At 40.2% G+C, this 18933-nt stretch overlaps 1 protein-coding gene across 2 annotated transcripts in view; it reads left to right on the top strand.

The window, feature by feature from the left end:
- akap12b (A kinase (PRKA) anchor protein 12b) overlaps positions 1-18933 on the top strand; it is a 44506-nt gene that overhangs the window by 15574 nt on the left and 9999 nt on the right. The window contains exon 2 of one of the 2 annotated variants that reach the window (XM_069701799.1): positions 5474-5549. In XM_069701799.1, the coding sequence (XP_069557900.1) occupies positions 5474-5549 (76 nt within the window). Of the gene's footprint in view, positions 1-5473; positions 5550-16943; positions 17215-18933 lie in introns of those variants that run through there. The other variant, XM_069701800.1, reaches the window with a different exon arrangement.

The raw sequence follows: 18933 nt of genomic DNA, 5'->3' as shown, positions 1-18933 counted from the left end.
TTTGCATGAATCATAACGGAGCTACAAAATAACAGGCATCAATAACAAAACCCCAACCGTGACACTATTTTTGTATATTTAGCCTCTAAATCAATTTCGACTACTTTAGGGTCCTTAGAACTCTTCTCGAAGCCTGTTTGATAACATTATAAAGACAAGCCTGTCCGGTTTTATTGGAGTTCACCAGATCTAAACAACGGTCACCAAATCTTGTTTGGTGTCTCGTATCAGACCACTCTGAGACTTGAGATCTGTGTTTATAATTGTAATTTGCCAGCGGTGTCACCCTCTCCTATTTTCCATTAAATCCCTTCTCACCGGTCCTGTGTTTGGTTTAAAGGATATAAATCTCCTCTGCTGGCCTTTGTGGAGTGATTTAGATGACAGCAGGTTGTCTCTCTCCTGGAGCCACTGAGTGTGGCGGTGCAGCCAAGAAGCAAATGAGAGAGCCAGATAAGAGGAAATAAGAATCAAAGATAAACTGGGGATAAAAGCGAAAGCAGAAAGAGTGCTTAAGTGAGAAAATAGATAATAAGAAAACGACAAAGGAGAAAATCTCATCTTTTCTCCAGTGCTGATCCCGAAATCTGAGGCCATTGTAAATGTGGACATGCGGATGGGAAGGATTTAAAGTTTATCGAAGGCCTTTTGCTTCAACAAACTAATTACATGTTGATGTGTTTTTTTTGTTTGTTATACTCATGAAACCTTACTGCTGGAAAAGAACTGACACTTTAAGATTTTAGCTGTATGCCATGCAAACGTTAATGTTATTAAGTCAATTGGTTCATAAGCAAATTATATCTTAACTACATTATAGACTTTGCCAATATAACAAATGAAATGTAGCATGCAAAAGGAGAGGGAATACAGCTCTGTCATCCATCAGCGACCAGTTATGAAGCCTTACGTCTATGCAGTGAAAAAACAATGAAGTGAACAGGGCAGTTGACATGGTTACGTAAGACATAAACCAGAAAACAAACAAAATGACACAATCCATAAGAGTACATTTCCTGTACCTACATATTGTTGGTATTATTCTCTATTTTTTTTTAATAATTTACTATATTTTTGTCACTGTTAACAAATTCCATGAAAACATCATAACAAATTTGTCTGTCTCGCAATACTTTTTGACTTCACTACTCTGTGGCCCTCAACTCCAAGCCCATGATGGGAGAGATAGTTATTTCTCAATTATTTCCAGTTGGGAACTACATTAACTGTTGCTCCAGCAAGAATAAATAGAGAAGTTCTGGGTTATTTTTTAGTCGCAAATTATGATGTGATTTGGTAATTCAATGAACATTTCTAGCAGCAGAACAGTGCATACTTGAAATAAACTGAAGTGCCCATTTTTATATGCTTAACAGTCTGTCTCGGATCCATTTTTTAATAGTTTTTGGACAACATGCAGGGCAAGTCCATCTTTTCCCAGATTGACTTTACAATACAAACTGCAGCATTTATTCATGACTGAATGATGACTCAGCATGTGACCTACTGACTGACGACACTAAGCGCTTAATGGATGTGTAAACACTCAAGTCAAATTCGCTGCAGAGAGGGGAAGGATAAAAATCATTCTTTGTGAGTGTTAGCCTCTTTGATAGATGGATCGAAGATGATTGGAACAAAAATACATTAGAAAGCTGAAAAAGGCTAAAAGAGAGACTTGAGGTGTTTACTGATACTTGGTCCCTGTGGCTTCATGTACTCAAACAAATGTCAAAGTGCTATCATAAGTGTAGTCCCATTGTATGCAACAGAATCAAGCAAATTTATTCTTTAAAAGAAACATGGCTGCTCAAATGTTTTCCAACAGGAAAATTAAATCAGATCATATTACACAGAAACACAGAAGGAAAAAAAAAAAAGAAAACGATCTCCTGCTGTTTTTATTCATGTTGTTGTTTTGTTATGTGACCTTTACTTTGTAGGAGGAAGTCTGTCCTTAGGTCTTAGTGGCAGATCATGCTGACCGTGCAGACATAAAAAGAAATCCTCTACTGGAAATGAAACTTCGACAGATCCTCTCTGGCGATTCATGAAAGGAAATCAGAGCTGCTCAGGTGTCACAGCAATGGACACAATTCTTAGAGATACTGGGCTGTCAATCCCAAGCACACTGTGTCAGTCCAACTAAAGGACAAAGTGGTCAAAGGGTAAACATTTGGGGGAGGTCGAGTCAGGTGTTGGGGGATCTGAGGAATTTTGGTGTAGAGGGCAAGGAATGCTGTGAATGCCAGTCATGAGGGAGACTCGGGAAGGGTGGGGTCACTGCGGGTCCGGAGGTCAGCCGATGGCTCGCACATCAACTTGGATCAGAAGTTCTGGTCGCTGGAAAATGACAAAAATGACAGGAGCATCCTTCAAGTGCAACCACTTGAACCAGAGGCTTTTATGCGTGGGTGAAAATTCTCCTCGTCTACAATAATAAGAAACTGGTCTGTTTGAAATATAGTCTCTATTTATTATGAACAAACAGAGGCCATTTAAAAAAGTGATTTTCTTGCACTGCTCCACACAGGCCACAAACATCACGGCATTCGTCATTCACAAATTGCCACAAACATTTGCGAGTTCTACGGGGTCCTTGCATGCTTGTGCGTTGGTTTCAAGTTTGATGATAAAGAAAGAAGAAGTGATCTCATGTTACAAATTGCATCTTGCATGTTGCACATCTGCTGAAACAGGCTCTGCAATTTGGCATGTGTAATGTTCCCGGGTGGACCGAGCTTTTTCGTAACAACAACAGAACGGTACAGTGTGTACTTTAGGAACTGTATTGTTCATGACCTCACAAGGTTTTCCATCATATCTCTATTGATGTTTGCTGGCTGGGGGCACTTGGAAAATGAAAGCTATGGCTGCGTTATGCTTTTGCGTCAAATTTGTTCCGAGATGCCGGATTACATCTACAACCAATCAAGGCCAACTCGCCAAGTATTTGGGTAGATCAGAGTCCAATACAAACAAATGAGATATTTTGTTCATCCAACAAATGACTAGCGGAGATAATTGTACTGAAATGTAGCTGCAAAATGAATTAATTGGACACGGCGTGGTCGCTGCAGTGGACGAGCTGTGTTTGAGATCTTTTGTGCGCCTAGATCTTTCAAATAGTATAGTCAAATGTCATGGGATGAAAGTTTCCTAAAGATGCAAATGTCCCCCTTTTTAGTTGATTCCTACAACCTCTTGAACTATTTTGATAACCTCAGCAATCTGCAATAAACACTTTCTGGTTCCAACCCTTCAAATACGAGAATTTGCAGCTTTTCTTATTCTCATCTTTGTGTTTTGGACATTTGGTAATAAAACTAGTCATTTTACAGTCACCTCTGAGAAACCAATGAGCATTTCTTCACTGACATTTTATAGATTAAACAATTAATTAATCAATAAAGAAAATTATTTAAAGTTTAAATGAAAATACAAATTCTTAGTTGCAATCATAAAAGTTTATCCTGTCAGCTAAGGTTTCGGCTTACCTTAACAAGTGTCATTGCTGAAGGTAATTTCCGAGATCCTACTTCAGCATGATAATCTGCATTTTAAATGGATATACAGTTTAACTTTCGAAAAGAAAAATAAATTGTCTCAGTTTCTGTCTTTTTGTCCTTTACATTGCTCACCAAGCAGCCACAACACCATGCAGGTCAGCCATCCACCTGATGACTGATTCCCCCGCACCTCTTTTAGTCTGCTCCCATTTGACTTTTCCTCATCTTTTAGTTCATCCCTCCAACCTGTTCCAAGCAGATTGTCTCCTCTGTGGTGTCATTTTTCAGGGTTTTCCTAGAGGACTTTGGGCTGCTGGGAATGGAGCCTGACTTGTCCATTAGTTATATTACCACCTCTGTGGGGAGGCTCTGGTTCCCTCTCCCCGGGCCGGGACAGACAAAAGCTCCGGCCTGCCTGCCTTTGTCCTGCTGTCAGTCGGACCTGGTCGCTGCCAGAAAAGCTCTGTCAGGGCTCCGATCCTCTGATAGAAGTGCCGTGAGCCAGGCTGTGTGTTGTTAACTTGTTAACACACTTGTCCGTAATGAAAAATGATTATAAAGATGTACTTTTTGATCGTCTTTTTAATCATCAGTTCTTCTTTGCTGTGACTATGGTGTAATTAGTGTGAATGCTTTAAGGCATTCACACTTTTGTTCTCCTTCAAGTTTATTCTATATTTATTTATTATTCTGACTTCTTCCGTACATTTTTCGGTCACTAACTACTTCCGCGTACTTCAACCGATTTCAACCATTCAACTATCAAAACTAGTATTCAACTTTTGTTCTGCTAATTTTACTTTTTAAAATATAAAGCATTTTATGATTTTGTTTTGCCATTGAAATCAATGGAGTATGTTCAACTCCTCTAAAATTGCCTCCACTTTTAAATTGAACTCCTTCAGCATATTTTCACCTATAAACACCATTCAATCATTAAAAAGTTAACAAGCCCTTCAGCTATTAACTTGACCTTCAGGTTTTTTTCAATATTTTCTACAATATCTTTTTTTTTTTTCTTTCTTGTGATAGTTTTTATTTTTTGCCCATAAATTGTTCTGCCTGATAATAGAACTATTTATGGATGTGGATGAGGTGGCAGCAGAAACACCATTTAAGGATGTAACAGAATCCAGGCAGGCTGACCATAAAACATGATGAGTCAGTTAAGATAAAGTCATTTATTTGCTGGGTTGATTATTCGAAAAATCATCGTAAAGTCTATGATGGGGAGCAGTGAAAAGCTGAAGATGAACACAGATGTTCCTGTCTCTTGGCTGTCATTGTCTTAAATGCCTTAAGAAAATGGTAAGACATTTTGGGAACTAAGTTTACTTGGGTTCCTGCTGAGAGTAGAACGAGGAGATTTGTACCACTGTGAATTTAGAGCTAGTGGAGGCGATGAGCTTAGCTTAGCATAATAACTGGAAACAAGGGTAAACAGCTGGTTCGGCACGGTGCAAAGCTCAAAAATGCTCCCGCCAACACCTCTAAAGCTCACTTATTACCGCTTTGAGTATTGTTTGTCTAATCCCTACACAAACAGATGTAAAAACAACAATTTGTGGTTTTACAGGGAATTAAACAACCGCTCTGGGTAGTCAGATAAGCGGCAGTTTGCCAGGAAATGCTTACAGCAAGCAAATTGTCATTTTTACATTTCTGTCTGTGTACACATTAAACAAACAATACACAGCCTGTTCATTTGTGCGCGTTAGAGGTTTTGGTAACCGTGTGTTTGAGCTTTGGACAGTTTCCAGTCTTTATGGTAAGCTACAGAGAGCTCAGATAACCACCTCCGGGTACCATCTCCACACTGAGTGCACAAACATGAAAATGGCAACTTAAAAAGCTTCAGAGGAGCCGGTAGATCGATTTTTTTTAATTTTTTTTTTCCCTCCTGACTGAACATTTCTGAAAAAATGTCTTTACTCAATGCATCTACTTTCTGTCTTTTTTTCCAGTCTTTGCAGGAAAATGGACAAATCTCCAGCATGACCAGCCTGAATGGACACTCAGAGGACAACACGCTGGCAGAAGGTGTGTGTGTGTGTGTGTGTGTGTGTGTGTGTGTGTGTGTGTGTGTGTGTGTGTGTGTGTGTGTGTGTGTGTGTGTGTGTGTGTGTGTCTGTCTCTCTCCTGTCAATCCTGTTTATTTACTGTGTGTGGCTGCGGGAGCTGTTCCTGTGGTCAGTGCGGTAAGTAGTGGCAATGGTTTGCATGTGTTTGTGTCTGGGATTTTGTATTGTGTCTTCAGCAGCTGCAGAAGGTAAGCTTGTTTGTGTGGGGTCAACTTTCAGTGTGTGTGTGTGTGTGTGTGTGTGTGTGTGTGTGTGTGTGTGTGTGTGTGTGTGTGTGTGTGTGTGTGTGTGTGTTTCAGTGTGTGAAAAATTCTTGTCTGCAGATGTCCTCATGGCTCTGCAGGATCTACCTGATAACAAACTAATCCCTTTGTCAACATACTGGGGACACCTACATGGCCTTCTCACTGTTGAGCCACACACTCCGACTCACACATACATACCAACATTTCTGTTTTATTCCTTAACCATTCGAGTGACTGCATGTATATGTTACCTGACACACAAACATATGCTTTGAAACTTCATACACGGTCATAGTACACAGTGTGGTGTAGTGTATAGAGGATTTACATCATAATGTGTGCGCTGATGCAGAAATGTAACTTTAAATGTGTCATAAATATAAAGATATACCTGGCATTTATAATGAAATAACAACATCTAGGGGTCCACAATAAAAATAATATAATGTATTTTTGCCTCCCAATCACTTTGTACTAGAAGCTACTAAACATAGAAGTAGGCCTCAATGGTCTTTTTATCGAATGGATCAGTCAAAATATTGTTTGTAGTCGTGTGAATGATCCTCTAAAGAATTTATAAACCAGTAATCGTAGATAATCATGAATCAAAAATAAACGAGGTAAAACTTGTCTCTGCTCAATATGAACATGTGCACCAACCTGCTTTGTCCACGTCCTGCTGCACCCGTCTATCTCTTAAGCTGCGTTTGTTTATTTTCTTTGCCAATACTATCGTGTCTCCCTCGGTCTGGGAGGGCTGCAGGGGCATGTGCACCCTCCCTAAATATTTAGCAGGCCGTGACCCAGGCCCCGCACAAAGCAACCTGTGCACTTCATATTATATTATGGCCGAGGGGAAGGAGTAACCCTATACTACTTAAAACACCGAGATATGTCACATACCACTCTGTCAAATAACCTATTTAATAAGATATTTAATGAAGCGATTCTGTCCGTTCATAGGGTAACCCAATACCCTCTTCAGAGCAGAGATACAGAGTGTATGAGTTGATCTGGCACGTAGACTAGTGGAGAGTAGTTTGGTTGTTGAAATAGTTGCTTCTGTGGATGTGTACTGCCAGTTAATTAGTTATGTGGAAAGTTAGAGAACAGAAAAGAACAGGTCCACATATTTACCCTGTCAGGAACGCTTCGAACTTGTACTCAAATAGAAGCGCCAGTTCTTTCACTTTCATGTTCACCAAACCAAGTTATATTGTCTTTATGATCATATAAAAAAACAAAACAATAGATATGGTCTCTGTGAAAGTTTTCTGCGCATACAACAGTCTAATCTTGCATGTATAAGGGCTGGTCCACATATAAACCAGTATTTTGGAAAACAGGGTTTTTCCTCCTTTGTTTAAAAAAAGAAATTCTCTTTCTACATGAAAACACAAAAACACAATTGCGGTGCTGTCAAGAGCATGCCAAACCAACACAATGTCCTCGACAAACAAAAGTTTTCTCGACATTCTTCAACAACAATCACTTTATTCTCAAAGTTGTCCGAGCAACTGGAGGTCCGAGCAGGTCTAGTTCAAAACCAGAGATGTTGGTGGTGAAGTCTAAGTCGAAGAAAGTGTTGGATTATGTAGCACGTGTATTTCTTAACATAAAACCTCCTGTTGGCGAACTCAGAGCCAACACTATTTTTGCCACGTCCGGCTTTGTACAAAATGTGGCCTCATGTAAACTTAGGAAATAATAACACTAACCAAAAACTCCTTGTCTACATTTCAACACTTTAATTGAGTTTCTGAAATTCTTCATCCTGGAAAAAGTTTTCAAAAAGGCCAGTTTTCAGTGACCTGAACTGCATTTACTTTTGGACAAAAGAAAAAAAAAAAACACATTTTCAAAAAATACCTGTGTACATGTTGACTGGGTTTAAAAGTCTGCAAAGTTGTTGCTGGACATTTTAATTTGATTTAATTTCCATTTGCCCTTCCATCATACTTTTTATCCTATCTCACAACATTTGGCGTGGCTTTACCCCTCCATTTTAAAAGCACTGGAGTCCATTCTGCATTTGTACTCTACTTATTCTTCTCTTCCTATCGACCTAAAGACCGTCTGACATGCCCTCATACCACCGAGCGCTCTCAGCAGCAGGACTAAAAACAGGACACAAACAACAGAAAACTTCAAAAATTGTCAAGGACCTTCAAGAGTTCAGATAAAAAAAAGAGTGCAGGGGAGTGAAAAGAAAGGACGTACATAATGAGCAGAGAGAGAAGATAGGAGGAGACAAAAGTATGGAGGGCTTTCACATCCCGCTGCGGTTCCTCTTATACAGCCTGATAAACACAGCAATGCATTGTGGGAGACAGGAAGAGAGGAATAATCTCTCTGATAACAACAAAAAACAACAAAAGACTGGCTGCAGATCAAAAGACTGACAGATACACTAACACACAACCATAATCTCTCTCTATCAGGTATAGCAGTGTTTACAGTTTGAGGGCCAGCCCAGATGGGAAACTCCACTCCCCAAACACATCACACTCATACTCCACCCGGCTAACTCGACAAACATGTTTGAGATAGGTGGAGACACCAATAACTCACTCAATGTGTTAAAAAAAAAAAACATCCCTGTTTTTTTCTGTGCCCATTTCTGATGAAAACTGATATTGAACTGATATTGACATTTATGGGAATTTTAGTGGCTGAGTAAATTATTCTAAATTTACTGGGACAGTGAGAATGTACAAAAAGAAATAAATATGTAGATATGATGCAGTAAAAAAATATTTATTCTGTCATCTATCAGGGAATGTTTAATCAATTTACTGAAAGTATTTGTTTGAATTGGTATTAAAGGATAAAAATGGTCTGGAGTTTCATTTTCCAGTGCGTTTGTCAGTAGCCAACCCCTTTGTGAATAGAAACGCTGAATCTGCTGGTTCATATGAGGTGACTGTGCCAAACGAAGGAGATGAAGAGACAGTTTTATTCTAGCTTTGAGGAATTCTAATAAGGAGGTAGAAATAATTAATTTAATTAGGAATAAAGCGGTGCAAGAAAAGCTCAATCCTACTTAAAAGTTGCTTGTTTTTGTTGTTACTTGGTATTCATCCATGCTAAGATTTCCAGATTTCATCTTTGGAGGCCTTCAGTTTCACGGAGAAAAATGTGATAATAAATTGCCTCAAATAATGTTTGAAAATCCTTCATCAAGTCCGTCCAAGCACGAGGCTGGAGGTTTTGTAATGCAGGTTTTACAAGAAGTCACCAGGTAGACGGAAAGGAACTGAATAAATATTACATGAAAGCAGAGTTTTTGGGAGGCACTCAAAAATGTTTTATTGCTAAAAGAAAAAAAAAAAAGGGACACTCAAGTAGAAAGCTAGAAGGGAGTAAAAATAAGTACAAAGAGAGGGAAAGACGATGACTTCATTTATGAATGATGCGTCCACCGATTACGTCATTCTAGCATCAGTGCCGTGGCATCATTCCCTCAAATTGAATCAAAATGAATCAAATTATTTCTTCAGTTTTTGTCAAATTAAAAGCAGTCTCTATTTTCTTTTAGTGCAAACCAGTAAATAATGCTGATTTTTCTATGTTGATTACATTAGTAACAGTACAAATTTGTGTAGTCAAGGTAGATGTGCATACAAGCCTGCATGTGTGTTTGTGTTGCTAGAGTTTCAGGGGTGTGGGTCCACGGGCTGCAGTGGGAGCCCAAAGAGTGACATCAAAGCTGATGTAATGCACTGGCCAGAGCGATGACGGACCCTCCCAGATGGCTCGTAGGCTCCAAAAGAGAGCAGATTTCTGGAAAAAGGCTTGAGAGGGAGAAAACGCTGACTGTGTGAATGTGTTCATACAAGTTTGTGTTTATGTGTGGTACATGGACACCCGTCACAAGTCAAATACTGCATCTGTTTTTTTTTCAATCCCACTCTGGGGACTAGATGGGTGCGGTTAACCACATAAAATCAATTCCTTATATCTATTCATTAAAGTGTGCATACAAATCAGTATAGGAGGTTGAAAGTCATCAATCAGGTGATGAATCCTACAAACATTCATGACATACGACGAAGCTTGTAATACACCCGTCAGTTCACTAGAGGATAGCGTGTCGGTGTTTTGCCTCGTATTGGCGTGAAGAGTGTACACGCATGGTATGACCAGGGTTGAAGAGGGAGGTTATGTGACGTGCTAAGATAAAGTCTGAGTAAGGAGGTGGTAGAAAGTGGTTGAAACTTTCCACGTGGGGTACGTAACTGTAATTACGTAGAATTACTTATTTTAACCTAAACAATAACCTGTTCCTAACCCTATCCAAGTACTTCTGGTTCATAGACCTTGTGAAATTGCAACAGTGACACATGTAACACACACAAAAAAGTGTCTCTCCTGAACTAAACCACGACGTTTTTGGTGCCCAAACCGAAGGCACCTTATTTTTAATGCCTAGGCAAGGCAAAACGTGACACTGACATGGTAACGCCTAATGGACTGAAAGGTGGACTAAATACTTGGTGTAATATCAGATTTTATGGAACTTTAATCAAACAAAATTGTAAAATAATCTCTTTTAATGTAATTTCGCAGAAAAAATGTAATAGAATAAGCAGATTTTAGCTCCTCCGTGTTTAAAGCTTCTCCCGATCTGATTTTGTTATAGGCTGAATTGCTTTGGGCTTTTAAAGTGTCGCAAGTTGAAATGAAGAGCTGTGCTCATTTTGACACTTTGTAGACTAAACTTTTTTTTTTTTAATTAATTTATTAAACAAAAAGTAGTGGATATATTCATCGATTATGACATGAAGTTGTAATCATAACCCAACTTTGTAAAGAGTGTCAAACTGCGACATACCGACCAGTGACCAGTGTGTCAAAAACTAAGATGGATTTTTTTAAATGCTGTAGGTCCCATGTTTGTTATAAATTCGCAGAAATAATTCACTCGTGTCTCGGTCTGCTTCTTTTTTTATTTCTTTTTTGGTTGCAGGTGTAAACTTTCTCAAGGTGAATATATTACAGTTTGTGTGAACTCTTAAGCGTGCGTGCGTGCAGTTTATGTGTGGCCATGATTTCATTCCAGGATGGACTTACTTAGGCTCGACTCGGGGGACATACGTAGTCGCGTTGCCAAAATATTTCATCATGCCTGTGGAAGGGACCTCTCCCTTCACTTAAGCTCTGTCTGATCACTGCCAATAACGCTTCAAGCTAACACAATCCAGCCGCTGGATCGTTCCTCTTGGATTTCTGCCTGTACTCCTTTTACATTCCAGCTGACAAGACTCATTATGGTCGACAGTTCTGGTTCTTGTGCATCTTTTTCTACTGTCCTTACACTGCTGGAGGGAAACTAGTGTCCTTGATGTGTACTGTTGGTGTGTGCGGATGACTATCTATTAACTGGCTGTGAGATATCAGAATGATTTCTCTCCCCTCAGAGAAAGGAAGACATCCCTGAGGGACATGTTAGGGAGGCAGAGTTTGAGACTGGAGTGCTTGAAAGCCCTTCAGTCCCTGATGATCCATCATTGTCCAGTTAGAACTGCAATTATGTTCATCTATGCAGCATGTTTTATTTAGTCATTTATTATGAAGTGGGTGCTTTAAGGACACACTTCAGGGCTGGAGATGATAAAAGAACTCTATTAGAAAGCTGCTATTTGTCAGCTGCTGTCTCATCCTCTGCACTAATCAGACAGGAGGCTTTTTTTCCAGACAGTTTTCAGCGCTGCTGGCAACAGGATGCAAAGGAACAACCTGAACAACATTTCAGCTGTTGAAGACAACAAACTTTTGGGGAGCAACAGAAGCCTTTATGGCAACAGCTGGTTATCACAGGAAATAATTATTTCAATAAAAACCAACAATTTCGTTGTAGACTTACGTCAAGTCAGAATGGGATGCTGACGGACCAGCTGGTGGACTAATTCAACCTCACAAAACCTGGATTCCTCCTGACACAAATAGACAGAACTTGGGCGGCAAACAAGCCAACGTAGCTCGACAGCAACCGACACAAGAGCACTTACCAAACACAGCCAAACACCAAGCTAGCGCAACAACACAAGACATGACAAGCTCTCTTATACACTAGTCCAATAACAAGAAGGCCAGCCCAGCATCCTTTTTGCCTTTAATTTCACAAACCTCCCACCAACATCTAAAAGCCAGTCTGAGTTTACTTTTGCACCTCTTGAACAGTCACTCTTTTTCTCTTTGCGCCTTTTTCTATCAACATCCTCTTCAGTGTAGCCAGCGTCTTCTTATAGTTTGCCAAAGAGCCACGCTCCATTAAAGTGCATTTATACAAGAAAACAAAAGGTCGGGACCACTTGACATATAAAATTAAATGTTTTTCCAAATCCACCAGATTCAAAACACAAATCTAAAAGTTTAAAAGCCAAACCAAATCATTTGAAATAACTAAATTAGCCAGGTCAGCACTATTCAGATGATAGTTGTCGGTGCGCGGGGCCTAAAAGTACTGTCATAAAGTCAAACTCGTAGTGGGCTCCCACAAGGACTCCCAGACCCCCCAGGACCTACTCTTCTCCTCAGGATCTCCTCTCTCATCTTTCCCGGCATCAGGGAACCTAATCTCCCTCCTCAACTCATAACCTCCCCCAGGCACATGGAGGATTGAGAGAATGGACCAAGAATGTGGTTGACCCCTCCTTCTCCTCTTTAATAGCGTTATGGCCCCTGTTACAATGCAGCCAGTATCTATATATTATAACAGGTGATTTTTACCTTGCAATTAATTACAAAATCTTCTTTAAAGAGGTGCCAAGAATGTGTCAGTGAGGTGAGGTTTTCACTCCAATGCAAAAATTAAGTGTAATTTTCTACAGGATACTTGATACTTCAGCAATCTGCTTTTTGTCCACATTGACTTAAGTTACCAACATTTGTTTTGAGAAAAGGTCCCAGAACAACTCAAATTGTTGTGGAAACAAGTGGAATTATGTCACTGCTCAGCCTTTCAGGAAAATTTGATTTTAAACACTCAGTTGAGCTTAAATGGCGTGTCAACATGAGCATTTTGTGAGTGTATATCAAGCACAAGCTAACGGATTTCTGCCAAACTGTAATGTTAAGCAGAGATGTGTAGACTGAAGTGAGGAAAAAGGGAAAAGCAGCCAGGAAGAACATGGAAAAGCAATTTTAGTTTTCCTGAACAGCAGATGAAGAACAAGAACATGTTGTTGTTTTTTTTTACTGGCATCTCCACACAAATTGGTACAAAGCTTCAACCTAGATTTAGTTTCAGTGCACTCAATTGAAATTTATATTCGTGTGGATCAAAACCCATCTCAAAGATTACAATCTTGTTGAACTGCCTTTCTTACTGATATGTGACGAAAAGAGTTCATTCATCTCTACTCATTTGTAAATGCTAACCAGGCCCTGAGGCCTCTTTCCAATCTCCAAGAGCAGCTCCTCAGATCTCCACTTCCCCACTTATACATTCCAGTATTGGAAGACAAGATGATGCATCACAACAACTGGAATGCCAAATTGCTGGTGTAGATATTTCAGGAATGCAGAAAAAAGTGGAAGACATGTATAACAGATGGTATATGTTGGCTAAACATACTCCTCTGGATGAAATGCTGCCCTTGACCCGATCCTTTTCAGTCGTAGGTTGAAGGCCTGGAAATAGACTGCAAAGAAGACCAACAGTAACGGACGCAAACATGCTTGATCTCTTGATTTTAGCCAGTTTCTTGCAAGACAATATTCAATGAACTGGGACCAACACCTTCTCCCTCAATGCTGAAAGCCGTAAACGTGATGCTTCACTGTTTTACAGCAAAAAGATATAAAACAACTGAGACGTCACAGCCATCGTGTTTGTCTTGTCACGCTACATCAGTGTTTTCTGGACAGACTGTACGGAGTACAGAATGAGTGTAACTCGAGGAAATCGGTAAAAGGAAGAGGAAATGGTGATGTCAAGAAATGACTGCGTTTCCTGTCCGACATTCTTATCCATCCCTCCGGCCCACACACAAACCAAGAGGAGGGGTGGGACGGGGCCTCGAGAGGATAGAGGGGACCAAGGGGAAAGTAGTGGAGAAGGATTAAAGAGGATTGAAGTGTGGATTCAGGAAATAAACGACAGTGTGAAAGGAGCAAAAAATAATTTAAAAAAAAATGGAGAAGAAAGGGAAGTTACTGAATGACAAATCTCTCTGATCTCTGGCAGTTTCACACACTCGCTACCCTCGTTTCCTTTTCCTCCAAATATTTCAACATCATTCTATTCAGTTCTTGGAAGAGCAAGGGGCGGTTTCTTCTTTGCTGTCCAATGATGTCATTCACTTCTTTAATGGCCACAAAAAGCCCCTCCGCCCAGCACCCTGAACCCCTCCGCCCGCCCGCCCGCCCGCCCGACCAGGCAAGACCCCTCCTCAAACATTCTTCAACTCCAGCACGTTTTCTGATTAATCAACATCCGTGGGTGTCACCTCCACAGACTTGGCACTGTGTTGTCAAGACTTCCCAGCAGTTTAAATACACTTGGTTTTTATTTACTGTCGTTTTTGGATAAATTTTAATCAAATGAGTATTTTTCTAATAAAAGGCAAAGAAAATATGACTTTATGTACATTTAAACAAAGTTCAAACGTAGATCATTGAAAACTATGGCTTCTCCCCTTGAATTTAGAGCTGAGGCACCTAATCAATTCATCAATAAGGTAAAAGACAGAAAACTGAAGGCAACTACTTGATAACAGATTATTAATTTAAAAACAAAGCAGACGTTTAAAAAAGAAAATTATATTTCAGGTTCTCATATGAACATTTTATGGTTTTCTTGGTCCCTTATGATAGTACACGATAAATATATTTGGATTTTGAACTGATAGACAAAAAAAAAAAAGGCATGTTTTTTTTGTTTTTGTTTTTCCAATTTTTGAACTTTCTTCTGACCAAATTAGAAAAGTGCTTTGGGTTCCAGCAGTGTCTGGCTGCCGATCATTAATTTGTACTGACGGGGCCACCACAGCTCTATAAGCTTCAAGATCAAGATTAATCAAATTATCACCGAGACCAAAAAGGGATCAGAGAAGAAATACCATCATGGGAGTTTGGATAGTTACGGCACACTAGTGGCTTTTATTCAGCGTTCTTTTCTTCACAGCAAAGAAATCATGTATTATCCATTGTGAAGATGTGGTACTGTGGGATATGTTTTGGCATAAATCGGGCCAAGGCCACATATAGACATACTTTGTCGAGGGATAAATTCAGAGTGGTGTCTTTGTACCAAGAACAAACCCAATGGATTCTTCCCCTCATTGTCTGCTGTATTTCCCAAACTGTGTGATCTAAATAAAAATGTCTCAGTATGTATGGAAGTCCAGGAATGTGACTGATGTGGATGAGTCACATGAGGGAAGTTGGGAGGTTAAAAGGAAGATGTGGAAGGCACTCTCTGAATTCCCTTCAGCCTGACTCACTGTCCACTTAGCACAATCTACTGTCAGTGGTCATCATGAAGCACAGCACACATAGTAAAATACCTGTCAGATGAGTCAGTGCAAAAACAGATGAATGAAATGTTCAGTAAATGACTCATCAGGCGTTTATGAAATGGCCTTAGGTTCTCACGCTGAACTTGCAGTTACATATGAATGTGCAGATTAATTACAATTATACACTTATGACCTAGAACCTAACTGAATTACATAGATTAGACATTGGACTACAATTTACAGCTAAGTAATCTGAAGGTTCATAATCTCAGGAAGTGGTGTTGGATTAAGAGAAACTACGATGATTGGTCTTGCCCAATGTGTTGTCTGATCCTTGGTTGTCTTGTCCTTGCCTCCTGATTTGATATTAAATGAGCATGTTGAGTTGTATATTTGAAATTCAGTAATTCAATTAATCTCTGAAGAACACATCAAACCTATCATACATGCTGACTTTTTATACTTACAATAACCTGGGCTGACTCTTCAGCACCTGGAGATGACACTATGCTGAATCACTTGTTTTCAATAAAGTCCCTCTGTGAATCCGCATTTTAAACCTCTAAGCAAATACACACTTTTTGGGGGGGAGAGGGCTGCTTACAGACGGTACTTGATTACTGCTGTTATCATCCATTTGGGAGCCTTCTGGATGGAATTCACACATTCCTGCGGGACAATGCTGAAGTGTGACATCTGATTATGCTGGTATTTACCTGAGGATTTATCTGCATTCCTTCTAGTCCCCCCCCCTCCCAGCAGACAAAAGCTGAATTAAATGTGTCTGTATTGGAGCAATTGAGAGGGGCCTATTAACATCCACAGGGGGCAACTCCATGGCACCCCTGCTCAAGACTTGGGTTTGTGATCTTGGTTTGAACTTTGCCTTGATATGTCTGGGCAACATATAGTGAGCTAACTTTTACTGTTTTATGTGTTTTCTTTAAAGAATCAGATTTTAGAGGCAACAAAGTTAAACAAAAATATTGTCATCAGGGAGAGTTAGTTACCATATAAAGTCCTAAAATTTCCTCTGCATGACATGAGCCATGAGTTACAAGGGAGAACCTGATTGCCTCCTGAAAAAGGGGTGGGAGAGTGGAGGGTATAGGAGGGCTTGGGTGGTTTCCAGATCCTTTTTAGTAAAAAAAAAAAAAAAAAAAAAAAAAAAATTATGGGTACACATGGGTATTAAGGCCAGAGATGGAGACTATAGAGTCCCCCCCCCCCCATCCCCCTCCAAGGACATAAGTCTGAGTCTACATGACAGTATGGACAGGATTAGGGTTATGTGTGCGTGTGGAGGGGGGTGGTTGTATGTGTGCATGTACAATAGTTTCACATTTTTTGGGAAAACAAACGATTCGTTGAAGGATCACATGATGTGGTTCAGTCATCCAGGGTGGACACTGAGGTCTGAGGGAGTGTGAGTGGATAACGGAGGAGGAGGAGGAGGAGGAGGAGGAGGAGGAGGTGGTGGTGGTGGGTGGGTGGGTGGTGGGCGGGCTGGGGGGTTCATTCAGAACAGCTGAAGAAAGGCCAGGAAGGTGGGTGGAAGAGGGAGGCAGGGGTGGTCCTAACATGACATGTGTGTCAGTCTGTTGAAATGTGTGTGGAGAGCTCTTTTCTGTTCATACTGACTGAGAAGCACTGCAAGAGAGGGAGAGAGCAGACACAGCTTCTACCCTCAGAGTTTAGTAGTCAAGACGGAGCTGAGCAAAAGAAGCCACTCAAAGATTTTACCGAGTGTGCAGTGAAGTGAAGGAAAACCAATACTAAAAGACCGAGTAGCATTTATTTTAAAGAATATTTTTTAATCATTTAAGTATTTTTTGTATCTTTCTTTGTTTTTTGTAATTTTTTGGAGAAAGGATTTTTGGACTTCCACCAATGCTTGGAACAATTACTTTAACAGGTAAGAACAATGAGTCAGAGAAACCTTTTGATAACTTTTTAACATTTGATTTTGAACTCATTACAAGATTAATTCATTTCTGGAAAAAAAAAAAAAAAAAAGTTTTAAGTTGTGGCTGCTATTTACTGTGCTTGCACCAAACAATATTTAAACTTGATATTTGACCTGTTTTATTGTTTTGCTTTTTGTTACTTATTTAAGATATAAGAAGCAAGTGTGTTTTTCCTTGTATAACCAAAGGCATTGTTGTCCTGAGGGTGTGGTTAGTGAGCCTTGTGGTTTGTAGATGTCCCGGCACGGATGAGTGGTTTCAGTGGGAGATGGGTTTTCTTTGACCACTGTAGAGCCTCTGTGTGTAAAAAGTAAAACAATCCTGAACTGCTGCAGTCAATCATATTAACAAATTTTAACTCAAGCACTGAGTCACTGCTGTCTTTGGCCTAAACCAACTGCTGAGTGCCCTGAACTCAAAGTGTACATCCCATACAGCCGCCAAACTTCATGGTGGGAAAAGAATTCGCAGAGAGACAGCTGCCATATAGAAATATATGAAGACGCATTCACAGACATATGTTCAAACACTGCTTTTAACTCATGTCACCAACTGAGCCTGCTCCCTGCATCCCATCATGTGAAGTATTTCGTTAGATTAGAGTGGGATCCTAATTCCCAGTGGGGCTTAGGTTTGCCACAGAGGACAGGGTTGGAGGAGAGAGAGGAATTAATTACATGCCAAAACTGATTCTTCTTCTGGCCTTGTAACTGGGAGTGATAGTTTAGATGGAGCAGGGCAGGAATGTTTTGTTTCATGTTGACCTCAGGTTTTGGTTTTGATAAATAAATGTAATGTCCCAGACATTATCATTATTAAAAATAAAAAAGAATAATGATGTTTTCTGTGATGTGCTGCTGGCTAATTCAGCGTACATCAGGATCTGAATTAGATAAGAGAAAGACAAATGGTGCAACAATGGGTGTAACTGCTGAAAAGTCCCCCGGAGCCACAGAGACACTTTGACCACACCTTTGATACAGAGAGGGGGTGCAAAGAAGAGTCTGTTAGTCTCCTCTCTGTTGGGGGGGAGGGTATCGAGGGAGGGGGGGGTCGCCTTGCCCTGTTTTTAACTGACGTCTTTTGTTTAAAGGTTTATGATCCAGACTATAGTAATTATAAGGATTTGCATATATTTGGCCAAGTTTGCACATATGTGTAGAAATAATAGCTGCCATTCAGCCTCCCAACTGCCCCCCCCACCCCCTCCCTTTTTTTTTTTTTTTTTTTTTTTTTGTATACACACCATCCCAAAGTAGTGCTGAACATTTATCTGATCTCACTGGAGACTGGGAGTAGATGTACAACAATCTGTTTGGAGCTGTATAGTGATGATATTTAATATGAGAGCCTCGCCTTACCTCATGCTCTTACCCTGCACATAAACAAAGCCTGTCTCCCTCCAGCAGAGAGAAGCATTTCAGCTATGAATGTGTGTGTCCGTGATATGTGACACCCTCTAAAACGAGTTAAGGCTGCAGCCCTTTGGCCGAACACCCCCACCACACTCCTCACCACTGTCCCTTCATCTCTTAACTGTCCCCTCCTCACCCCCTGCAGCCAGCTCACCCCTCACACACTCACATTCTTTCTGGTACAGTCGTTACTCAAAACACCCAAACACACAAATCTTTACTCCTTCTCCTCCCGCAAAATCAGTCCAGGGA

Source organism: Brachyistius frenatus, unplaced genomic scaffold (assembly GCF_029030835.1).
Source record: "Brachyistius frenatus isolate BFR_SWC_R1_liver_20210118 unplaced genomic scaffold, ASM2903083v1 Contig_38, whole genome shotgun sequence".
Classification (NCBI taxonomy): Eukaryota; Metazoa; Chordata; class Actinopteri; family Embiotocidae; genus Brachyistius; species Brachyistius frenatus.
Note: the sequence above shows the minus strand (reverse complement) of the source record. Positions and strands in the feature narration are given on the sequence as shown.